This window comes from Lepidochelys kempii, chromosome 6, assembly GCF_965140265.1.
Source record: "Lepidochelys kempii isolate rLepKem1 chromosome 6, rLepKem1.hap2, whole genome shotgun sequence".
In the NCBI taxonomy this organism is placed as follows: Eukaryota; Metazoa; Chordata; order Testudines; family Cheloniidae; genus Lepidochelys; species Lepidochelys kempii.
In genome coordinates this window covers 91,297,656-91,323,090 of record NC_133261.1, presented here as the reverse complement: position 1 = coordinate 91,323,090, position 25,435 = coordinate 91,297,656, and the positions used below count along the sequence as shown (strand labels likewise).

The window sequence follows — 25,435 nt, the reverse complement described above, 5'->3', positions numbered from 1 at the left end:
CCTTGATCAGTTCCTAATTTATTTTAAAACAAGAGAGTGCTAGCTAGCTAGAAAAACAGCTAGGTATAGTGATTTCTAACCTCAGAAATAGAGAAACTTTAAATTAATTCTGTGGAAAAACTTTCACTGAAGTCTGTAAGAGGGAGAAAATGTGTTTACCTTTCATAGAGGTTTAATTTCCTGACTCAAAGGTACATGTTGTTCTTTCCCCTTCCCAGCAGTATGTTTTAATTCAGAGTCTTTGTGTTTCAGGATGACTCGCTTGTGGTGTGGAAGGAGGTGGATCTGACCCGACTATCAGAAAAAGAGCGTCGTGATGCTTTGAATGAAATAGTTATCCTTGCTCTGTTGCAGCATGACAACATCATTGCTTACTACAATCATTTCATGGATAACACCACACTGCTGATTGAGCTGGAATACTGTAATGGTGAGATCCCCAGTCCCACCTGCAAAAGGGAAGGTGCCGTGCAGCTCTGGAGCAGAATCTGCTGGAGCATTAACTGTATTTCTTGAGTGTCTTCTAGAGAGAAGAGGCATAAAGCCAAATCTTGTAGTGCAGCTAGAGAAGGGAATATTGTGGGTCTGTTGTAGGGTGCCAAAGAGAGAAACTAAGTGATCAATCTAGGTAGTTCCAGAGATGGACCAGTTTCTGGAGAATTGTGAGCAGATGGAGCATTGAAAGAAGTGGAGGTATTGTTAATACAGAGCTCTAAATATATCTCCCACGTTTGAGCATGTACATAGGTCTTTCCCCACTGCCCTCCTATCAGGTCTTCCTGCCAGTACAGGGCATGTCTCTGTTTTAGGGTTATGGCCAGAAGAGACAACACCTTTTTAAATGAGTCCTGTCTTTAGCTAGAGTTACAACCAGGGCTTGAAAATCCTTCTGTCCAGGGTAAGCAGGAATCTTACCTCAACAAGTGCCATCAGCTTTTGTAGAATCTGCATCTTCCATTGGAAAAAAACTTTTCTAGCCATTATGGTTGTGAAGAGAACCTTTGACACATGAGCCAAGTTTAAACCAATGCAATGATAACTTCCAAAGTCTGAAGAGAGAGTGGTCCCATTTTTGGGGGTGGGGTGGTCAGCAGATACCACTGTTGGAAGGGGTGAGGGGCCAGGCTATCACTGCTGTTAAGGAAGCTGGGAGAAGAGAGAATGTGCAGCTGCTACTGTTAAGAGCAGAGAGCTCTGGATGGAGCTACTACCCCCTGGAATAGGGGACACTGTGGTGGGGGAGTCCAGTCACCCCAGCAGATGACTTTGTGTGTTTGGGGCCTTCCACCAATGCTACGAGCCACTCAAGCAGAAGATTATTCTGTATGGGAGCAAGGTCCCTCATGCTGCCACCATCACCACAGGAAGGGTGAGGACTCCACATATGCACAGCTTTTTGGAGGTGCCTCACACACACGGCTCTCTGCTTGTGGGGATATTGGCAGGAGGAGGCACTTGTACAAGAGCCCTTTGGTAGAGGGCCTATAATCACTGGCTTTCATGCTAGCCAGGGCCTCGCTGCTCCTCAGGTCCACTGCCGTTGTTTTTAGGTGAGATGAGGTGTCGGTCTAGGACAAGGGTTCTCAAACTGGGAGTTGAGACCCCTCAGGGGGTCGTGAGGTTATTATGTGGGGGGTCGTAAGCTGTCAGCCTCCACCCCAAAGCCCACTTTGCCTCCAGTATTGATAATGGTGTTAAATATATTTAAAAAGTGTTTTTAATTTAGGAGGGGGGTCGCACTCAAAGGCTTGCTGTGTGAAAGGGGTCACCAGTACAAACGTTTGAGAATCACTGGTCTAGGAGGAGGGAAACAGCCCTCTGACACCACTGTGTGTGAATCCTCTTGCCACTCTGACAGAGGCTCTGGTTTGGGGCCAGTATAAATTGATTTGAGGGGGCAGAGAAGGGCTGGCTAGTATTAATAGTTACATCCCCCCATGTACATGCATGTGTGCGCGCACACACATTCTCTAAATTGTTTGAGGGCAGACCAGCATTAATTGATTTATTTGGTGTAGGAAGGGGCAGTATGAGTTGAGAGCTCAGAATTCAACCTGCAGTAGACAGGAGTATTAGGAACCAACTAGGGGTGACCAGGAGGAGGGTATGTGGCTTAAGACACAGCTGTATTTTGGCCTAACAAATGGGCTTAGTGTTTGGGCTAGTCAGTGTTGGGGAAATATTATAAGCCCTGAAGACGGCAATAGTGGAAAATGAAATGCACCAGATGTTGCTCATTTCTCTAGGCCCCTGTGTTTTATTTCTGGTGTTGGCAGTGGGTTCCAGTTTAGTATAAACTGTGAATTTCAGTAATTAGATGTTTATGCATTGCCTTCTTCCAGGTAATTAATGAATATGTTAGATAAGACCATGCCTGCTTCAGTTACTCACAACCCTACTAGACATCTCCTGAAAATGGGATGCTTTTGAAGTTTATTGTTGCTCTGTGTTTGCAGTTCTTCAGCCAGGTTTCAGTCCAAAATAATTTATATTCATTTTTCCATCAAGACTTCATTAGACGCTATCAGATATACTATGGAGATCCAAAACCACAATATGGACAGAAAAAAAATATATATAACCCCTTTCTTCCAGGGATCCTGAAGGGATTTACAAATGTAGTTAAGTATTATCCCCATTTTACAGATGAGGATGCTGACACACAGGAAAGTTGTGACTTACATAAGGTCACACATCAATAGTGGCAAAGCTGGAACTAGACCCAGATTCATCATGGAAGAATGCCAGTTAATACATTTGTTGAAAATAACCTGAACCATAATTGATGGGAGGGGAAAAAACCTGGGAATTAAGAATGAACAAGAAAGACCCCAGTGTGTTAGTTGGCAGCAAGTTAGGCATGAGTTTGCAATGATTTGATATGAAAAGAGAAAAGCTAATGTGATTTTTGGCTCGCATACATACAGAGGCATCACAAAACCAAGTAGGGAGGTAAAGTGTCTCCCTACATATGACCATGGAGATATTGTACCTGAGATACAGCATTCATACCTGGGCAGTTCTGTGCCAAAAAGATGCAGGTATGCTAGAAGGAGTTCAGAGAAAACCAACAAAAATGATTAAGGGGCTTGGGGCAGACAGGATGGAGCGAAAGAGAGTTTGATTTGTGAAGAAAGAAAAGAGCTAAATATAAAAGCTTGGCTTTTAAATTATTAAAGGGGACGATACATTTGTTTTAAAATATTTTAGAAGGTGTGAATGCAAAGTGAGGAAAGATTTGCGTGCAGCCTGCTTATGACTATGAAGAATGGGAAGAAATTAAGCAAAGGGAAATTTAAATTGAATATCAGGAAAATCTTCCTTATAGGGAGATCTGTTGAACACGCTCAAGGAATATAAAGGAATTCCATCACCAGCACTTGGAACACCTAAGGCTTGACAAAGCCTTGGAGAATGTACTGCAGGATGTGCTGTGCTGTCCCCATGGGAATGAAAAAGAGGGCCTAATGGGTCCCTTCATCCCTTACATCTATGATAATCACCACTGGAACATGAGTAGATGATTGTCAAGGACTAAAATGGTGCAGGATGTAATCAGAGGAGACTTGGAACTTGCCAGTAAGATGCTGACTTGGTAGGGAGTCTTTTCTTGCTCACTGCTTGCTGCAGTCCATTTGTACATCATTCCTTTTAGCTTTCCTTGATCTTCAGCTCACCCTCCTGGAATTGATAGGCAGCCTGAAGAGAGAGACTGTGATTACTGATTAAGGCTTCTGCTCTTGTTGGGTTGTCAGTGCTACATAGTATATCTTTCATCAGGGCATTTGATGATCACGAACCTAGATAATTGGGCTTGCATGGACAAAGAAGATGGGGATGTAATCACTGCTGCTCTTGGGGACTTTTCTGCAATGGTTGTAATTATTTTTATTTTGTGTTGATTTTTTGCTGTGCTCTGCAAGGCAGTCTAGTCTGATTTTCTGTATAGAGTATAAAGGTCTGCCCATTCTAGGAAACACTGTTATGTAAGGAGCACTGGCTGTTCTTTCATATACATTTTTTAAAAAAATTGAAGGTGGTGCTCAGAGAGATTAATCCCTTTCTAGCCTTAGATGTGCCAGTTTCCCTGTGAGAGGAAAGGGGTGTGCGTTCTGAAGAAAAACTTGTTTGTGTGAGACACTGCAGCGTCTAAGTGAAGAGCACAGAGGGAGAGCTACTTCTGAAGAGGCTGCAACAGTCCAGCAGATTCCTAACTGGATTCCCGATGATACATCAGCAAAACATTTACCATCACTAAGATATGCTTCTCTCTCTTACTTTAATTGCAGGGGGGAACCTCTACGATAAGATCCTGCGGCAGAAAGACAAGTTGTTTGAGGAAGAGGTAATTTGGGCTGTTTGAGGATAGCAGTGGTGCTGGTTTCAGCGCTACTTGAACGTATATAGTTATCTAGGTATTTATACTATGCTCCTTCCCATAGTATTAGCTCACCTCTATTCTTGTCAGGGGTCTCTTCTCATATCCTTTGGGCTGTAGTCCCGCCTCTCCTTTTGGACATCATAGGCAGTTATGAGGCATCAGGAAGCCTTTTCCTTTCAACCTTTGAATATCTTTAGGCAGTTATATCACACGTGGAATAATGGAGGGAGAATCAGTGGCTGTGGCTGCTTTACAGTCTCAGCTGAGATTTTGCTCTAAGATCTCCCTTTCTGCATTCCCATTTGACTATCACTCTGCTCATTTCTCTGTTTTGGCCTTCCATGGGATCTATTCCAAATCTGGCTTGTTCACAGACTACTTAATGAACCTGTCTGACAGTGGACTTTTTCCTGGGCCATACTTGTTAATGTGTACTGTTCTTTTCTCATTAGCTCCTACATTCTCACTGCTTCCTTCTCCCATCTTGAATTAAGATTCTCACATTTGCACCGCTCATAAAATAAACTTGGAGAATTTGTGAGTCTTGTGAAGATAAAATGGTCCAAGTTGGGGTTGCAAAGACCCACCCCAACCCAAATTCCCTCAGAAGATCATTAGCTGCCACTCCTAATTATTTTTACTGTAAGTTACCAATTTCTATAGCACATGTCACAGTGCACTTTGAAGAACACTGACACAAAATTATCTTATGGAGGTTCCCTCTTATAAGGATCCCTAAATTGGGATATTCCCAGGGGAGTGAAGATGACCTCTCCCTAAAGGAGCTTCCAGCCAGGATGTTCCTTGCTGATGGTCATCAGGTTCTCTTGCTGTAGCTTGCCAGGACAATGATATATGTAATTTTTGGGTCTCATGTGACCTTTGTTCCTACCTCTACAGATGGTGGTGTGGTACCTATTTCAGATTGCATCAGCCGTGAGCTGTATCCATAGAGCTGGAATCCTTCACAGGTAGGTGTCTAATGTAACAAAGCTCGGGTGAAAGTGGATTCATGTGTCTGAGGGCGAAACCTATTTGAAAATCTCTGTGCTCCTACTTCTGAAGCAGCATACCTCTGGCTAGCAGGAGGCTGGGGGAGAGGGGAAATCTGTCATACCTGTTTGATGCCCCTTTGGGAAGCTTCCGTGCTCATGGCATATCTGAGTGCTTTGGCATTAAATGCCAGCTCATCTCATGAGTTTAGGTTAGAAACTGCATTGCTGATTTTGCACAATGAACTAGAAAAATAATTGCTCTACATAGTCAATGCTGTAGCCATTGGAACCTATTTATTGAGTAAAAAGATAAATATCAATAGGGGAATAAACCAACCTCTGACTTGAAGCACAAAACAAATTTATTTCCTAAATCAGGCAGGTTGGAGGTAATCACTAGTGGAGAACACTGTTCCCATCTGCAATAATATCCCAGCATCAGATCAGTATGTGAATCTGCATCATTACTCATGTGGGCTAACCACATCACACCAGTGCTCCATGGACTGCAGTGGCGGCTTCTTCATAATTTCAGGTGCTGATATTGATCTGTAGAACTCTAAATATAAAATAGTGTGTCTGGGGGACTGTGTTTTCAGTGAGGGGCTTAAAGCTCTGGATTCACATTCTTTCCTACTTAACAGTTTCCTAACCTTAAGAGCTTAGTGTAAAGCTCATCTCTTCCCAAAGGCCTTTGCCTAAGGCCAGAGGCACTGGAACTGAGAGTACTGCGGGTACTGAGAGCCACTGAACCAAACTGTAAACCCTGTATATAATGGAAACCACTTCAAGCCAGGGGATGTGGCAGCACCCCTAGTTCCAGCACCTCTGCTGAAAGGTGAGGCAGAGGGCTGTTTTGTTTAACAGCTAAGTTCTGGAATTGGGTTGCTTTTACACTGTTTTATTTTGTTAAGAATTTTCCATGGGCTCATATGCCTGGGATTGGCCCATTTCTGAAAATGGAAAAATAAAACTGTCTTTAATGGTCTTCACTGTGATTCACAGGAGAAAGAACCATAGTCTGTACATTGGGCTCTGAAAGATGAACATTCCAGACTATTTCTGTTTGTGCATATATGATAAAATGCAGCTAAGGTGATTACTTCCCTGGGACTGTGAGATGAGAAGCTCTGTCAGTGACTGCAACACTGGGCTTTCTATGTCTGAAGAAATGCTAATCAAGTCTGATACAGTGAGAGATGCCATTCAGGGCTAACAGAAAAAGGAAGGCAGAAAGTTCACTACAAGTCCTGATGAGCAGAAAGACACTCAAGTACCTCAGCTTCATAATGACACTTCTCTCTCTTTTTTTCACCAGAGATATAAAGACATTAAATATCTTCCTCACCAAGGCAAACCTGATTAAGCTGGGAGACTATGGGTTGGCAAAGAAGCTGAACTCTGAGTACTCCATGGCTGAGACTGTGAGTATATTTTAGCAGGTCAATTTTGGGGCAAAGTAATCAAAGGATTTTTGTTTTAAAGAAAAAAATTAGACATGTGAATGCTTGCTGGCAGGGGAAGTGCTTTTTAGTGGGTGGAGGAATAGGGATGTGAGGCTGCATCAGCGGAAGGAGATTACGGAGAAGGGATAAATGAAGCTGGGTGGTAGGGGAGGTGAGAGGGACTGGAGTGCTCAGGTGAGGGGGAGGGACTCTGGGAAGGAGACATGGGGATAAGTGGCAGGAGGACTGGGAGAGAAAAGAGGCAGGGGAGCTGGTCAGCAACTCTGGTCAGTCCTACATTCTCCCCTTCTGTAGGTATGCACCCTTCATGGGAGCTGGGATATGGAGGGCCTTGCTTCTGGGGGTGTGCCAGGGTCCTGGGAGGACTCTGCCCACCTTTCGGGTCTGATCCTGCTTCCGTGACCCCCCTCTTGTGAGTCAGGTTCTGGAGGCGGCTTTTCTTTCTGGCAGTGCCAGAGCCCCCCTCCCTACCTTTTCATGTGAGCTGGAGTTGCCTGTTCCTCTAGTGGGGGAGCAAATGTGAGTCCATCTCTCTGACCTTGATGGGTATGTCTACATAGCAAAGATACATCCTTGGCTGGCCCATGCCAGCCAATTTGGAAGCAAGGCTGTTTCATTGCTGTATAGACTTCCTGGCTCTGGAGGGTCCTAGAGACTGGGCTCCAGCCTGAGCCTGGAATTCTGCACAGCAATGAAACAGCCCGAGTCAGATGGCACAGGCCAGCTGCAGGTTTTTGCTATGTGAGCCAGGATCTGGAGAAGCCCTATGCTTCTGGGGGGAGCTGGGAACAGAACTAAACACTCTGCTGACACAGGTGAGGAGTTGAGAACAGTCATGCTTGATGCATATCACAGGCTCTCCAGTGCTAGGACAGGGAGATGGAAACACCTACTGATGAATGAAGCAATTAACACATCTCAGAGTTATTGTTTCAGGCTGTGTTAATCTCCATAGGGTGTTCTCGTTCATCTGAGATCATCACACCTCTCTGAGCCTCCTGTGCTTTTAGGATTATCCTGTGTTGGGGATCTGCATATAGAAAAGCAGTTGCTGATGGTTAATTTCATAAATATTATAGTGGAGCAGCAGCTCTGCTACAGTTAGGATTAGGAAGATTTTTCTGTTTAAAGGATGATTTTCCTATATGTTCCAAAATCTGCATGCCTGTCTATATTTTCTTGAAATTTGCTGTGTCTTATAGGGGTGTAGGGTAGGGTTTGTGATCCAAATTTGGGGTCATTTGACCAAGGGGTTCCCTAGATATAACCCTCCCCCAGGAAAAAAGCTTTTCTTTAAAGTTCACAGATTCTTCCAGCATTTTTGGGGGCACACCGGGCTTCTGCAATACTAATGGTTTAATGGGACAGGAAGGGGAGGGTGAACTAGAAGTGGTGGTGATGGGTGGGGGGGGAATGGGAGCTATGTGTTGCAGGGAATAGTGGGGGTGGTCGGGCGGAGAGAGACATATCAGTCTTCTCTCACAAAACTCAAAGCACCAAGCTGCTCAGACTTGACGTAGCACAGGTGTTTGGAGCACATTGTCCTGGAACATCCAATACAGTTCTGTTGAAGGAGCTCTTCTCTTCTCCCTCTGGTATCTGATCTCCGAGCTCCATTGTTCCTGCAGTGATTAGTAGGCTTGGAATGGGAGACTGCTCTGAACTCCCAACCTGTTAAGGATTTTATAGGGTAGGACACCTGCTAACACGCACTTTTCCCCCCCAAAGGCTTGATTGTTAAATTTAATGCAGCTGTTGGTGTTTTGCTAGGATGCTTCCTTCCTTTGAAAACTTCCTTCAGGAACATCAGCACTATTACACAGCTCCATAACAAATGGGAACTTAGGGTTACTGTAATGTGCCCTGGTAGCTCCTGCTATAGCAAAACCAATTCAGTTATAACCCATTTTCCTCACATTCATAACATTTAGAACTTCATCTTTTTTGCTGAGGATTTCCATGCTTGATTTTTGCTCAAAGGGGAGTGTGTGTCTTTTTCTTGCCCCCTCCTTTTTGGCTGGTGGATAGTTTGATCAAAATTCATTCTGACACTTTTGAGTTCTCTGAGGGTGACAATAAATACATGCTGACCTTGCTGAAATTGGTATTTGACTGTGTGACTAGAGTTCGTGGAGTTGTGTAACTACCATCCAGCTTAAGGGAAAATAGATAGTGGATGATAGAGTAAGAAGGGATTGAATTAGCCCTGTGAATGTGCTCATAGGCCTCTGGTAAGATTCTAGCAAAGACTAATGAAAGCCTACCTCGTTTGTGACATAACTGCCCATTCTCCCAGCCTAGCCTGGCAGTCCCTGGGTCTGTTGCTGAGACAGTTTGCATAAAAAGGATTATAAATATCCCCCTCTTCCTAAAGACATGGTCTGTTCTCATTTCTCTCTCAATTTCATTCCACAGTGGTTAGTCTGACTCATTGCTAAGGGGAAGAGCCTATTCAGCTGGAAGCTTCTTCCCACTTACACCACTTGTCATGTTTGTTCTCAGTTTCTCATTATGATTCTGAACTGTTCATCTTTCATGTGATGTTCATGATGGCATCTGCATTTAACCAAAATATAGGTTCCATTGTTGAGGAAAGTCCAGTCCTGCAGCGGAAGTCTTCCAGATGGGATTCAGGCCAGCTTTTTGGCTTCCTGATCCTGAAAACTTCCTTTTTCATTCTGAAACAGAGCAGCTTTTGTCTGCTGACATCCCACAGTCAGACAGAACTGCTCACCAGCTGTGAGCTGGCAGCTGCTTTCAAATGCTTTGTCAGATCCCTTGTCCCTCACCTTCCCAAGACTACTGGGAGGGAGGGTGAGGAGAAATGGATGGCTGAACCTGATATGTTGTCATCACCTGCTTTGTAGTCCTGTTTGCCCTCACCTGCAAGGTGGTGAATGGTGAGGTAGGGACTATAGGTCCCACTCCTGAAGTCCTGACTTCCACTATGTGCTACATCAGAGTCTGAGCAGCTTGGGTGCTTTGGGTTTTCTGTAAACATTAGAAAATTAGCATTTGCAATGGAAATACTGATGGGCCCATAGTAATTATGGTGGGTCTGGGTGGAATGTGTATGAAGATTTTCTGCTTTTGTTATCTAGCTGGTGGGAACTCCATACTACATGTCCCCAGAGCTCTGCCAGGGGGTGAAATACAACTTCAAATCTGATATCTGGGCTGTGGGCTGTGTTGTCTTTGAGCTTCTCACCCTGAAGAGAACCTTTGATGCTACAGTAAGTCCATAGCCTGTGAGATAAATTGAATATGCTATTTGTTATTGTCACAGTGTCTATGCTTGTCCTGTAGCTTTTCTAACTTTTATTTTTACTCCTTCATGGCTATTGGTAATTTCAGTATTTATGAACACGAGGGTCTGAGAGCACAACCAAGAACTGGATGTAATGTGGGCAAACTTTTCCTGCTCAGCTTTGCTGATTCTCTTTGATCCTCCCCGCAGTCTGAGACCTCACACACACATGGAGTACAGATGGTCCTGATTTGTACCAATGTTTGAAGGGAAATGTTCCCTTTTGACCGAAGCAAGACTTCATTAATTTTCTGTGCAACCAAGTCCTATCTCCCGCCCCCGCCCCCACCCCCCCCAAAAAAAAAAAAGGGTCTTATGCTGGTAGTTGGAAGTTTCACAATACAGTATCCTGTTGTGAGAGTTTGTAATCTCTGGACCTCCTAGGATTTAATCATGTTGTCTTGTTCTACAGCTTGATTATGTGAAGCGTGTGGCTGATTGGCACAGCTGGGAGTTATCACTCAGCTATGTGGGGAGCATGGCTGGCTGGCTGGCACGGGTGGGGGAATAAAGCTGCCAGCTAGTGTAGCATGACGATGTGGGGAATGCAGCCAGCTGGGATGGTATGGCTGTAATATGTTCTATACTAGCTATGGGACCATGTCAAATCACTGTCCTTTTCTGACTTTTCATTGCCAGTGGTGCCTAGACTCCAGTACATGAGTGCTTGTGTGGTATCTTCAGAGCTGGGGAGCTTCTGTACACTGATGGAGCCTGACATACAGGGAGGAGCCCACCCTCCTCTCCCTCATTGCTTCATTTGGAGAGAAGCTTGGTGTTGCCACCAAGCCCTAGCTTGGAAAGGCTGTCTGGAAGAGATAGCGGTTCTGTAGGGGAGGTGACTAGGTTGCTGCAGCACCTAGTAGCAGCTGAGAGGAGGAGGGAAATGTTGAGTACAGAGTCAGAGAAAGATGATAAACATCAGAGGCCTGCAGCATCCCTCCCCATTGGACATACTGTCCAAGTCAGCTCAGCTCCTTTACAACTGGTCATTGTTTGTTTCCTCCCTAGAATCCCCTAAACCTGTGTGTGAAGATTGTACAGGGTAATCGGGCCATGGAGGTTGATTCCAGTGTCTATTCCCTGGAGCTGATCCAGATGGTGCACTCTTGCCTCGATCAGGTTGGGAAGATTAATTTTCTCTTCAGATCTTCTGCCCAATTGCCTAAGTCCTGCAGCTCCAGAGCAATGGGTGACTGCTGAGATGTGTATTTCAGAGTGGGGTATGTAGGTGCAGACAGACTCCCACATGCAGCTGCCTGTGCAGCCTGGTGTGTCAGTGAGAGTTACTTCTGCTTCCTCTTGTTCTCTGAAAACTTCCTGTCTGGATGCCTTTCCAGCTTCATGGGATTTGGAGGGTTGCTGGATTTTCTCTGATGCTGTATGTTGGGGGATGGTTAGAGGCTGAGGTTTTCACATTCATCAGCAAGCCTATCAGCATGATTGATATGGAAGCATCTTCCCAGTGTGATCTGTCCTGCCTTCAGCTCTCTGGGCTCTGCCTCTTGGCTTAATGTTCTTGTTGCCCTCAGAGCACGTGCTTCTTGGAGGCAGTTAAATTACCCATATCTTTGGAGTGTGGGAGTTCACAATTTGAGTATCTGGCTTTTAACCCTGTGCCGTCCAGAGACGTGATGGCCCTTTGGTTCATTTCTGTTTGACCGCATGCCTTTCTGAAGCAAGCGAGGCATGAGAGAAGGAGACCAGTGGGGGCTGGAATGAGATTTCACTGTAGACAATGACCGTTTCCTTAGGAGTGACCTGTTGCTCACCTCTTTCAGGATCCTGAGAAGAGGCCAACTGCCGATGAGCTGCTTGAACATGTTCTTCTCAGCAAACGCAGGAGGTAGCCAAATGTTCTCACCTTGGACATAGATGGGCTGTAGGGCTCAGGAGGGACCTTGGAGCTTTGTGCAAACTAATAATTCTGATGCTTCCTGAATTCAGCCCTTAGACTCATTTCTGTCTGGTAGGAGGCACACCTTGAAATATACTCTGCCCCTTTAAGAGAGGGGAGTGGATTGCTGCTATTCAGGCAAGAGAAAGCCTTGCTGGTGATTTAAATTAACCTGCATACCGGTGGGAGCATGGGGGGCTGTGGAGTGCCCATCTGCCCTCTTTGGTGTAACAGCTGATGTTCTGAGAACTCTGGTGTGTTTCTCTGAGACTCCTTAGAGGGACCCTGGCTGCTGACATTCAAGTTAGATCTTTAGGAACACGTAGCAGTGCTCAGGCACTTGTAAGGTCATTATAAAAGCCCTTTTATCTCCTGTATCCCATATAATAAGCCCAGTCCAGCACTTTTCCCCTTAGCCCTCCCTGCAGAGTTGTGATGAAAATGCCCCATTTCAGTGGGTGCCCGCACTTAGCTACACTAAAGACCATGTTGGCAACTTACCAGGAGCCTGAGGACTGTGCTTGACTATTTGCCCACCCTCATCTTCAGTGCAGAGGGGCAGCCCACAGAGACTGCAAGTCAAGTCCCAAGATGTGCTGCTTCATGGTGTTCTAAGTGGCCTGGCTGAGATGTATCGTACCTACTCCTTCATGTAAGATGAGGGTGGCTGTGGGCCATGCTGTCGGACTGTTTGAGTTACCCTTTGGCCACCCTGGTGGTGGACATTTCCTTGCTTTAAGGTGCTTTTCATTAGTAGGCAACCCCCAGAATGATGCTCCAGGGTGTTGTCTTGCTGAACGTGCCATCATTAGGATAAGATTTAAAACCCACATCCTGTTCACTTGTGGTCATTAGAGATCCAGTGGTACTTTTCTCAAAAGTAGGGGTGTAAGCTTTAGCATCATAGCCAAATTCTGGCTCTGGTATATACTTTTTGCCTCCCTTAATTCCCACAAGAGTTTGTTCGCTCTCTGGTGCATTACTTCTGCCCTAATCACGTGTATTGCTGTAGGATGTGTAAATAGCTGCCATGGTCCACCCCAGAAGGAGCAGCATTTCATCTGAAGGGAAAGTAATCCCTGTGTATGGCTTGTCAGTTTGTGGAGTCTGTAAAGTGTTTGGGTCTATAGTAATACGTAGTTACTATTTTCTGTAATGGTTTTTCTTTTTTTTTCCCTGTGGTAGGGAGATGGAGGAGAAAGTCACGCTGCTTAATGGGCCAACCAAACGGCCAAGGTAATGATTTGAGCATGTATTTAAAGAGAGATTTGTAGAGAATAGCTTTCCACCTAGAAATTTTGCTGAGAGTGTTAGAGATGAGGCTGTGACATCCTTAATGGACTGTTGTAGTTAGAAAAACTTTAAATGCTAGAAACTCAGGGAGGGTGCAATTGTATGCTCATCAGTGTATGAGGCTGTAATCCAACCCCCTCTTTTCAGGCTTGTCTCAAGTGCAAAGGTGGGAATTTCTACTACATGTGGGGAGAGTGTTAGGTGGATCATTCTGTCTCTGAGATAAGTCATTTGCTTAAAGGGGCTCCATAATTATTGGCAGATAACATGTAGCTAACTGACACTGACGCAGCATGTGGGATCCAGTTCAGAAGAGCAGGAGGTGTTCTGTGTGAATCTCAGTTCCCTCAGTGTACATTGTTATGTCACTTGGCTTGGTGAGTGGCCTAGGGGAAAGGGATAGGGTGTGGGGGAGGCACTGCTTGGACTCTGAGGAGGCTGCCAAGCACAGCCTATATCTGTCAGCTACCCATCCTTGTCTGTGGAGAGGGGGTGGGTTGATGTCCCCACATGCTTGGCTGTTTGTGGTAGTCTGGGGTCCATGGACAGTGTGAGAGTTGGCTCTGGCCTGTATCTGGAGCCTGTGATCTCTGACTGGTATTGGGAGGGCAAATGAGGTAGTTACAGTGGGTTTCTAGGTCAAATAGGGAGGGAAGTCAGTATAGACTGGGCTCTTCAGGCAATAGTGAAATAGGGGAGATACTGGGTCTACGCTGTGTTGAGGGTCAGATGTGAGATGTTGAGCTCTGTGGCACTATGGGTGGTTGGGTGAACTGCAGAATGCTCAGGTCACTGGCCCATATGTGGTGGGTGGGTTGTGGTTCATCAGTTCGTGTTGTAAGGAAGATAGTGGGTCTGTGGCCCATTTTAGAAATGTAGATGCAATAGGGTGGGTGTTGATAAGGGGGCAAAGCTAACGGTATTTTATGATCTTTAAAGTGTGCAATTTTCTATAAAAGCTCTGTTAGCAGCCTTTTGAGGGTGATAAATTCTGAACCCTAACTCAGCCCTAATGAAGTTTTTATTGGAGAATTCTTTTGTGTGTGAGTGTGGGAGAGAATTTTGGATGAAGGAGAGTGTCTTATGCTCAGATAACTCAAAACTAGTACTGGAGCGGTAACTCAAGTTAGCTATGATTGTGGTGCGGAGATGAGCACAATTATTTGAGGAGAACAGTGAAAATTACAACAAATAACTCATAGTTTTGAAGTTAAATCCTATGACAGACTCACATTCCTAGAGACTAGTTTCCACTTTGAGGCTTTTGAAAATGAGGAGGACTAGAAAGGTAACCTTTATTTTTTTAAAATGAGATAAGGTGTGGTGGCATTCATAACAGTCATCGGGCACTCCAGGACATCATAATCGCTGCCCACAGGCACCAGGCTGCCAGTGAGGAATTGGGCTATTCATTTGAATTTTGCGACAGTTTTTTGTAAAACAGGGTATGTGCATAAATTCTCCTTTAATCCCAGCTAATGAGCTAATTTGTAGTAAATAATTTCTGCAATAAATGTAGCTATTTTTCTGCTGGTGAATTATCAAACAGTTTGATTTTCACAAATTGATTATTTGAAAGCATTGTCTGAGCTCTGTGTTTGATCCTGTTTCAATCCATGTGTTGTTCACAAACTACTTGCTTTGACTGCGGCTTCTGTTTTCTGATCTGTTTGTGGAGTGATTGGGCACCTAAGTTATGTAGCGTGTTTTTGTTCCCTGATTGGATGGCTGAAATTCTCTTAGAGGGAAACCGGAGATTGAGATGGCCATGTGTTCTTTTGTGTATGTTTGTGTGATTATTTGTGAATCTTTCACTTTCTGAGCATTTTTTCATGAGTACTCATGAGACCTTCACATTTGACAAATACCAACTGTCATGTCAGTGTACTAAATGTCATCAGATTGGATTCTGGTTTTTATTTGAATGATTGTTGGAGGCTCCTTTTTCTGCAGTGCTCACTCAGTGGTGCTCCTGAGCATATTTAGAACACTCCAGACATCACAGTCTTTGAGGAGAGAAGAATTTTTGTAAAGAAAAACCCACTAATGTTTGTGAAGAGCTGCAGCTGAGACCCAAGTTGTCCAATTCTCGTCTAGTTTCTCCTCTGCGTGGGGACCAAAAGGAAGGATTTGGGTTGAACAGTGTTGACAATGGTCATAGCTTCTTACTAAGAGCATTTGTGTTCTGGGGGATGTTACACAGGTCCAGCACCGTCAGTGAGACACCAATTGCAGTGGTGACTTCGCGCACTAGTGAGGTGTATGTTTGGGGGGGTGGGAAGTCCACCCCCCAGAAGCTGGATGTCATCAAAAGTGGCTGCAGTGCGCGCCAGGTGTGTGCTGGAAACACTCACTTTGCTGTGGTGACGGTGGAGAAGGAGCTCTACACTTGGGTGGTAAGTGAGCCAAGCAGAAGGAACTTGGGAAGGCAAGGAGGCCAGGGATAGAAGATTTAAAAGTTAGAGAATCCAGCCATAGGTCAGTTTATCAATCTGTTAGAAACAGGAGAATGGGAGCTCAGGAAGGAGAGAGATGAAATGTAGGCAAGTTTGGGGATTAGATGAAGTAGCAGAAATGGTTGGAGGCAGCCCCTTTGGGTGCTAACCTAAACCTCTCAAGTATAATATTTTTTTATGCGGGGGTGGAAGCATTCTTCTATGGAGTCAGGTGTCAAAGTGCTGCTGATGTTACCCAGGATTGCAGCACACCAAAGGGTGGTAAGTTAGGGACTGTGGCATGATGCCCTGAGCCAAGCACCCTTTCTTTCCCTCCCCCCATCTCTAAGTGCAGTGGCGGTCTTGTACTATTCCATTGGCCTGTATCTATTTTTGGAGAAGGGTTTTCAGAGACCACATGGAATGGGTTGGGGAGCCCATTAGAATGCAGGAATCATGTCCTGAGTGCAGGAACCATAGCCTGGCTGGGTATAGGTAGGACTCTGAGTACTCTGCAGCAGGCTGGTTCCAAATTCTGCAGCAAGGGCCCCTTCTTTCAGGGACCAAGCTGGAGACTGCAGCAGCTTAAGGTGAATGGAAAAATTGAGTTTTATCATGAATTTTAAAATAATTCACTTTTGTTTCCCCTGTTGTTTTGGTATCAAACTAAACAAATGTATCCTACATCTACATTTTCAGTTTTCTGCAGATTTCTGTACTGACAACACACAACTGCAGCATAGAACCTGTTCAGAGGGGAAGGGGAGGAACAGGAAATTTTGATCGAGTAGGGGATAGGTCTCTTGGGGAGGGAGGCAGTTGGTGATTACGGGACAAACACATTCACTACTAAAACCATCAGTGAGATCATTAGAGTGTCATAGAGACACTCTAATTGTCATATTAGGTTTCAGCATCAACAACCCGTCAAGATGAAAGGGGAAGCTCAAAATTCTCAGAGCTGTTGTTTCAGTCTGTCTGCAGACTTGGGCAGAAATTGCTGCATAAGTGACACTTGTTTCACATGCTTAAGGATTTCTTTGCACCCATAAGCATTAGCAGCATATGTAATAATGAAAGCTGAGATCCTTGAGCACAGTTCTGCAGCAACAAGCGTATTCTGCAGCATCTCAGATTACACAGGGCCTTAGTCATATAATGCACCTGTCCATTTGGGTAGGCATGAGAAAGGAGAGGTATATCTTCCTGACTCCTGTGGCTGGCTTGAAACCTGATTGCTGCTCCTTAGGGCATAATTAAAGCTACCTGAAAGCCCAAGGTGCCATTTAAGTGGTGTTTGGTATCATACCCCACTGAGAGACCAGTCCCTTCCCTAGGACAGGGTAACTAAAACACTTTCCCTTGCTCTGTTGTTGTTTTTAACTTACCTCCTCATTCTCAGGCTTCAAGGGTACTGACAGTATCCCCCTGAGCTCTGGACATGCATCCTTACCAGGCTTCTGTGTATTCCAGAATATGCAGGGGGGCACAAAGCTGCATGGCCAGCTGGGGCATGGAGACAAAGCTTCCTACCGGCAGCCAAAGCGTGTGGAGAAGTTGCAGGGGAAGGCTATCCACCAGGTGTCCTGTGGGGATGACTTTACCGTTTGCATCACAGGTGAGAGACTGATTGGGTGGCATGAGGACAGACCCTGGTCTGCTGCACAGTGGACCAGTCAGCCTCCAAGACGAGCTCAGCAGAGAAACTTTACCAGGGAAAAGGCTACACTTTGGCTTTCTCTGAGCTTCTCAAACAAGAGGCCTGCAGGTCCCAGCATGCAGTGATCCATCTTAATATGAACAACCAGGTTACATTTCAGGCAAAGACTTTATAGTCTCCTGGGGCCACTCCTCTGTATTAAAGATGAGGGTGACCACAGGGATCAGGATCCTTTGGCCACTCCATGGAAGGTTAGTAGGCAGCCTGATGTCCATGTGCTGACTGAGTTTGCTCCATCTTCAATGCAGATGAAGGCCAGATGTATGCTTTTGGCTCGGACTATTATGGCTGCATGGGTGTTGACAAGGCATTTGGCTCTGAAGTCTTGGACCCCCTGCAGCTGGACTTCTTCCTCAGCAACCCTGTGGAGCAGGTCTCCTGCGGAGATAATCATGTGGCTGTTCTGACCAGAAACAGAGAGGTCTACTCGTGGGGCTGTGGGGAGTATGGTATGTGCAGTCATGGCGTGTCCTTTTTCTGGGACCTGTTCCAAGCTTTGGAGGCCTAGGGAGGTCAGACATAGTATGGCCCTGAGAGGGAATGGAAACACATCCACTCTTACTCACAGCTGGCAGGATGGTGGCTATGATGCAGTTATATAAAGCAGAGAATGGATGAGGGCTGCCTAGGGCACCTTGGAGGCCAGAAATCACCTAGTCGTTCATGGGGGTTTCTTTCCAACTTAAATTGAGAGATGAGGAATGAACCTTTGGGATTTTACAAGGAAGTTGGGAGGCAGGGTGGTTTCCCCAGGAATAGGTACTCTGCCTTTGGGACAGAGAGTTCCCTGTGAACTGGAGCAGTGCACTTTGTCCTTGGAGGGGTTACCCTGATGAATGGAAAGGAGCTCTGTTTTCCCAGAAGCAGGGCTCCTGGCTTTGGGGGATTCTGCTAGGAGTGGGGAAGGTCAAGGGCATGTCCCAGGGACAAGCCTCTCAGCCATGGGAAGATCGTACATCACTGTTTCTCACCATAGTCTCTCTGCTGACACAGGGCGCCTGGGTTTGGATTCTGAAGAGGATCACTACACCCCTCAGAAGGTAAAACTCTAGCTGCCTCCTCCTGAAACACCTCTTGGGCATTAATCTGGGCCCAAATTAGTCACTGTTTTCAAAAATTTGCTGCTTAAGTTTGTTTTTCCTAAGGCACTGCAAAGCTTTGAGGATTCCATATTCCCTTCACCAATCACTGGCCCTAGATCTAATGGCAGTTATCAGTCGGTCTGAGATGGGAAATATAGCTTTCAAAATGGCTAAACTAGGGTGCTCCCCGTGCCTTGTGACTTCCAACTTCACTGCTCTGAGACCTCCTTGCAGAGACAAATAATAGCAAGTGCTGAACGTGACAAAGAAAGCCCTGTAGGAGGGGAGCGTCCTGAACTATTAGCACCAAATTCCATGCCCCAGATCTACAGAGGAAAATTGTTCTTCTCTAACCTTCTGGAATTCTTTGGGCGTTCCACAAACTAATGGCAAAAGGAAAATGAGTTGATATAGTTTGTCAAAGATTATTTGGAAATCCATATAAAATCCCTCCCAAAAAGGAGTGGGAGGTGAAGTTCTATCATGGGTTAGAAACCAGCTAAGAGACGGAAAACAAGGATAGGATAATTTATCAATTTTCTTCATGGCAAGAAGTTTACTTGGAGGCTCCAAGTGTTGCTTGATGTATTTATTAACGATCAGAACAGGTGGATGAACAGAGGTGGTTCAATTTTGCAGATTATACAAAATTATGTAGGTTAGTCAATAGTAGAGAAACCTGTGAGGCACTCTGGAACCTCACATGGAACCAGCAAGTTTGCATGGCTAAAGTGTTTACTGTGATGATTTTTCCCCACTCACTATAAAGATCACTCCTCACCATCTTTTCTTTACCAAAAATATGTTGTGTAGATAAGCAAACAATCTCCTGATCTTTATCATTACACTTGTTCTTACTTCCCCTACACTCACTGTCTGTTGTTCTGATTCAGTAAAGGGTCAGATGTTCACATTAAATAGTAAAGAAGATGCAGAAGGAAGAAAAACACATGCTTTGGGGGTAAAAGCCAAATTCTGATAGTGCTTAAGAAGTGACGTCCCTTATGGAATAATAACCGTTACTAATGCAAAATACCATTAAGGTCACAAGCTTGGTAGGATTCACTATAGGATCATACATTGGTATGGATGGGCTTCAGGTCATAAAACCAAACTAATTGTCAGGAAGACATAACTTCCCTGTGGGTAGTTTATTCTGTTATGAAGATTCTTACACATTTATGTGAAGCATCTGGTACTGGCCATTGTCAGGGATAGGACCTAGACTAGATGGACCACCACTTTGATCCAGTCAGGTATTTCCTGTGTTCTAGTTTTGGTCCTTGGCTTCTGCTCTGTAGCTGTCAGGACTTGATTCCTGGCATTTGTGTTTTCAATCTAGGTGGATGTTCCAAAGACCTTGAACATTGTCTCAGTCCAGTGTGGCTGTGATGGGACTTTCCTGCTGACCCAGACTGGCAAAGTGCTGGCATGTGGACTCAACGAGTTCAACAAACTGGGCTTGAACCAATGCACGTCTGGGATCATCAACCATGATGTGAGTGCATCTGGTGCTCCTGTGCCTGCTCCCAGGGTTTCCTAGAAGATGGGGAAGCAGAGGTCCCCCAACAATGGCAAGGAATCCATCACATGGGATACGTCCATCCACTGGATCCCAGCTCAGAACTGCAGGGGGAAGGGAAATCCTAAGGCACCTGCTAGTATGATGAGAGGCAAATCATTCCCCAGCCTCACATCTGCCAGTGGGTTCAGTTCACTTCTGTGGTGGTAAAACAGCATGTTAGCTGCATCTGGGGCACTCATACAACGTAAGTGGAATCTGAGCCTGGCAGGAATTACCTGTCTTCTTGCAGGGCTGGCAGACCCAGCACTGTCCTCTACCCAAGACCTGCATAGATAGATCTTGGCTGGTGAATGTGCATGATGTGTGTGCTCCTGGGGTGCTGGCTCTGGGCTTTACCTGATTATGTCTGGTCTCTTCCTTCAGACCTACTATGAAGTTCCCTACACAACTTCCCTTACTCTGGCCAAGCAGCTCTCCTTCTACAAGATCCGCACCATTGCCCCAGGAAAGACGCACACAGCTTCCATAGATGGTGAGACCTACTCACAGTGCAAGTAGTGGTGGGGAATGGCTCCACTTCCCCACTCCCGGTTAGAGGAGCTAGTTGTTGTCCCCAGGGATAGGCTTTCATTGTACATGTTACTGGCTTGTATGCTGTGTTCAGAGTTAGTAGGTTACCATTTGTGCTGGTCCTTTTAAATCAGTTCTATTCCATTTCATTCCAGCTCCACTGAGCAAAGTAGAAGCGCATGAAGCCCCATCCAGTGATTGCGAGCCGAGTGCTGACCCCTGGTCAATGAAGGTTTTAGATAGGGTCTCAGCTCCCTTTGCCACTGGCTGTCAGTTCCTGGAGCAGGCATGAATTTCACATTGTTCAGCAGCAGCAATATCAGAGCTCAGTTCAGCCCTCCTAAAGGGAGGAGAGGCTTGTGCATGGAAAGGATAATACCTTGGGAAGGCTGATGTTCAGCATTAGAACCTGATCAGGCACCTTGGTTCCCCCTGCCAGAGCATCTCAGTTAAGGGACTGGGAGGAGTCACGGGATCCAGAGTCAAAGGTAGGAAGCAAAGAGAGATTTGAGTGGCTGGGGGACTTTCTTGGGTTGAAGCAATTCTCACTGGCTAATAGCCCCCTTCCAGAATGACCAAGTTCTTAGCAAAGTCCTTTTTGGTCATGGGGTGTTCCTAGTAATTCTCTCTGCCTGCATGGCTGCTTCCTGTCTTGGGTACCTACCATGACTCTCCTCATTCTTCCTCTCAGAGCGGGGCCGCTTGCTGACCTTCGGCTCCAACAAGTGCGGACAGCTGGGCGTTGGTGACTATAAGAAGCATCTGGGAATTAACCTGCTGGGAGGCCCCCTTGGGGGTAAGCAGGTGATCAGGGTTTCATGTGGAGATGAATTCACCATAGCTGCTACTGACGGTGAGTGAGCATTTGTGTGGCTGCAGTGGACTCTTCCTGTGGGCTGGGTCTGCAGAATAGTTTCAGACATTTGGCTCCCATCTAGCAATGGGAGCATTTCCTGTATCTTCTGCCATTCAGGGCAGCACAGAAAGGCTGCAGTCTTTGCAGTTAGCCCTGGCACAGTCAGGCTCTGAAAGGCCGTGACTGGAACGGGGAAATTTTCCCAGATTGGTGCCATATTAGTGGGGCAGGGCAGCACAAAGCTTTAGCTAATGTTGTCCACAGGGTACCAAGTGGTTGGCTGGAGACTGGCTGCTAGACTTCACTACACACAATTTTAGCCTTCCAAGGGCTGGTTAGTAGCAGGTGGACTAGACACCCTGTCTGTCTTGAATCTGAGTAGCTATGGGAGATCTCTGTAATGAGTCCAGGCTGGTGGGGCCCTTGGAAGGGTAATGAGGTGTTTCTCAGTTCAGGCTGATGGTTCAGTTTTTTCCTAGATAACCATATCTTTGCCTGGGGCAATGGTGGGAACGGACGTCTGGCAATGACACCGACAGAGAGAGCTCATGGCTCTGATATTTGTACTTCATGGCCTCGGCCCATTTTTGGGTCCCTGCATCATGTTCCAGATCTGTCCTGCCGCGGCTGGCACACCATTCTCATTGTTGGTGAGTGTGATTCAGGGACAGGGGCTGTTCCAAGGACATTTATTGTGATAACTCATTACTCACTAACATAGGCTTACTGGGAGGGAGGGTCAAGATCATTCTGAGGGAACTCGCTGGCGAGTCCACATCAGCCCCGGTATTGGAACACTGGTTTCGTCCTGTATTGATTTGAACCACCTTTGTGAGAGCCCCTTTACCAAAAGAATATTCTTTCTTTCCATAGAAAAGGTGCTGAATTCCAAAACCATCCGATCCAACAGTAGTGGCTTGTCCATCGGTACAGGTGAGTAATCAGCCCTGAGTAAAAGCCATGTGGGTCACTCCACAGCTGGGGTTCCTGGGCAGCAGCAGCTTTGACGCACACTGGAAAGCTTCAGACATGTGCAGGGTCATTTCAAAGGGCTTTCAGAGCCAGTTATTACCCATCCCACCCTCACTGCTTCCTGCCTGCACTGGGCTTTCTGGTCTCCTTCCCCACTGGGGCCAGCTGACTGCCTCCCACTCCAGTATTGTAGTACCTGTGAGGAGCATGATGATAGGAGGTTACTTGCCTCAGTTAGCACAGTGTGATACACGTTGTCTGCTTAGGTGCCAGCAAAAACAGTACTTATAAACCAAACCAGGTTTCAGCCCAGTCAAACCCCCTAGAAGTGTGAGATCTGAGAAAACTAGAGCAGCTGAAATTTCTGAGGAGCAAAGACCACAGGTCCTTGCAGGAGGCCCTGGAGATAACAAATGTAAGAACCAAGCACCAGAAATGTACACATCATCTGTATACTGTGCTGAAGTCCCTGCCCCGCAGGGGGCTTGCAGCTTGTTAGATTGAGCACAGACAAGGAGGATCAGGGTCTGTGCAAGGTGGTCCTATTATCTTATCCAGTCACCGAGGTATCTAGGTGTGAATTATGGTATCTGTGTCCAACTGGCTCAGGCCTCTGCATTTTTTCAGACATGGTCCTTGCACAAGTGCACTGAGAGTGGATGCAGTTGGTCCTGTCACAGGGTTTCAGTTCTGTCTTTGAAAGGCCTCAAAGAAGAATGCGAGGGGCTTTTAATAAAGAGAGGGAGGCCAGCTGGTGCACAAGATGAGGAAGTGCTAAGCCTAAGGGGAAGGATCTGAACAGCGTGGGAGAGGAGTAGGAAGAGATGGAGGCAGGAGCTGAGCTGTGTGGGGCCTTTAACATGAGACGCTAGAACTTGATGTGGAAGGCAAGAGGAGATCAATAGAGGGAGGTGAGTGGGGAGGTGATATGGTGGCAGCTGCTGGAGGATACATCTTTGGCAGAAACATTTTGGATGGACGGAAGGAGGGCAAGGTCAGAGGCTTGTTGGCAGGAGAGCTGGACATTGTGGGGTCTGTGTCCTGTTAGCTTAGCCTGGGGTGCCAGTGGTTCAATAACTCTCACCAAAGTGGCAATGACCTCATTAACTTTCAAACAGACTGCGTGTTATGAGGGTTAGGAAGGCAGGGCAGGCTGATAGGATTGGACTGGATGCTTGTGGAGGTGGTGGGACTGGATGAGTGGCTACAGATATGAAGACAAGGAGATTGTGTGGGTGGGAAAAGCAGTCAACACTTCTGTCTGATCTGTCCAGGCATTCGTCATCCATGTCCCTTTATGCAACAGGAGATAGCTTGATGGATGAGGAGGTGGTTACCTATCTTGGGGTCACTACAGGGACTTTTGGGTGGGGAGAGATGAGGCCAGGAAGCAAGATTGTGTGGCAAAGGGTCACTTTTGGGGAGGGTTGCATGGTGTTTTATGAATTACATAGCTGGAAGGAGACATAGTCCAGGTAAATACACTCACCTTCAGGCTTCTGCAGTTAAAGTAGCTTTTAGGGGGATAATCTCCCCTTCTCTTTTCTCTGCCTCATCTGGGATCCAGCACCTGCTGCATTCCCTGACCTGGTAGAGCCAATGAAATGTGTAAGGTTGCTGCTTCTCTTTCTTGTCTGCCAGTGGCTCAGAGCTCCACAACTGGTGGAGGAGAGGAGGAGGAAAATGAACGGGAATCTGAAACCCCTGATCCAAGTGGAGGCTTTCGGGGAACCATGGAAGCAGATCGTGGAATGGGGGGCTGGATCAGTGCAACAGAGGCCATGGGGGACAGCAATGCCGACAGCAGCTCCTGCCCTGGCTGGCTGCGTAAGGTAATAAACTGTCTCATGAATTTATCTAAAATTCCAGGATCTGGGATCACGGTTAAGGGAGAATAAGCTGTCCCTTCTTCCTCAAAGAGCCCAGCAAGAGGAGTTCCAAGAGGCTTCTCTAAACTGTCTGCAGCCTCTATTCTTCCCCACCAGAGGGCGCAGGAGACCCCCCTCTTCACCAGATTGACATTTCTCTGCACTCCTTGTTCTGTGGTAGTACTGGATTTAGACACACAGCTAACACCACTGGTTTGGTCAATTTAATGTACCCTGTCTACCCCCACACACCTCATACATCATATGAAAGTTTATCATGTCTGCTTTAAGATGTGGTACAATGTGGAGCTGTCAAGTGGTGCCATTACCATAGAAACGGGATAAACAATGACACCAAAATGACCACTTGGAAATATTTGCATTCATTTGTTAGTTTAATCACTCTAGGTATAATTGCAAGACATAAAATTTGATTTCTTTGTGATCCAAAGCATCACAACAACAATCTAAAGGGTGAAACAAAATCTAATAACACATTTTTATAGGTATCATTGAAATGTAATAGCGCTGTTAACATCTCTAGTCAACATTGTCATCATCTTGTTCATCATTGTGATCTCTGTCAAGAGTGCATGGGATAACATAGTCTTCATTGCCTTGGCTTATACACAGTTCTGTGCAGGGAAGATTGTTCTGACTATAGACACAGTAGATTGTGCAGCAACCTCTATTGGTACAGGCACAGATAAGATCTTGTAGAAGCTCACTGCTATTGGGCCCTTGAAGAGTACAGGCAGTAGTTCATCATCTACATTGCAATAGTGATCCAATAGCTGGTTTACCGATTTGTGGAGGCTTTCAAATATTTGTTTGCCAAGATGCTCTTTTGATCGCTTTTTCAAAACTGTCCTCACACGATGGGAGTTTCGCCACTGACTTGTCCTTTTTGATGGCTAGATTGAGGCGTAAGCAATTCGGGTCTCTACAGGTCTCTTTCTTTCTTGTGCTGGTCAGACACCACGACTACCAACTTCTTTGGTGCAGAAATTGCAGCTCGTCCGGAAACTCTTTTCCAATTTGGCAAGATGTCTGAAGTGGTAAGGTACC

The 25,435-nt window shown here is 45.9% G+C and overlaps 1 protein-coding gene across 4 annotated transcripts in view; it reads left to right on the top strand.

Moving 5' to 3' along the window:
- NEK9 (NIMA related kinase 9) overlaps positions 1-25,435 on the top strand; it is a 34,657-nt gene that overhangs the window by 2,074 nt on the left and 7,148 nt on the right. For all 4 annotated transcript variants that reach the window (XM_073349210.1, XM_073349208.1, XM_073349209.1 and 1 more), the window contains exons 2-19: positions 253-430; positions 4,290-4,345; positions 5,282-5,352; positions 6,695-6,800; positions 9,944-10,075; positions 11,161-11,271; positions 11,931-11,995; positions 13,232-13,282; positions 15,543-15,735; positions 17,248-17,392; positions 17,743-17,943; positions 18,488-18,534; positions 19,919-20,074; positions 20,525-20,633; positions 21,363-21,524; positions 22,007-22,177; positions 22,401-22,460; positions 24,141-24,331. In XM_073349210.1, coding sequence (XP_073205311.1) covers positions 253-430; positions 4,290-4,345; positions 5,282-5,352; positions 6,695-6,800; positions 9,944-10,075; positions 11,161-11,271; positions 11,931-11,995; positions 13,232-13,282; positions 15,543-15,735; positions 17,248-17,392; positions 17,743-17,943; positions 18,488-18,534; positions 19,919-20,074; positions 20,525-20,633; positions 21,363-21,524; positions 22,007-22,177; positions 22,401-22,460; positions 24,141-24,331 — 2,205 coding nt within the window. The remainder of the gene's footprint in view (positions 1-252; positions 431-4,289; positions 4,346-5,281; positions 5,353-6,694; positions 6,801-9,943; positions 10,076-11,160; positions 11,272-11,930; positions 11,996-13,231; positions 13,283-15,542; positions 15,736-17,247; positions 17,393-17,742; positions 17,944-18,487; positions 18,535-19,918; positions 20,075-20,524; positions 20,634-21,362; positions 21,525-22,006; positions 22,178-22,400; positions 22,461-24,140; positions 24,332-25,435) is intronic.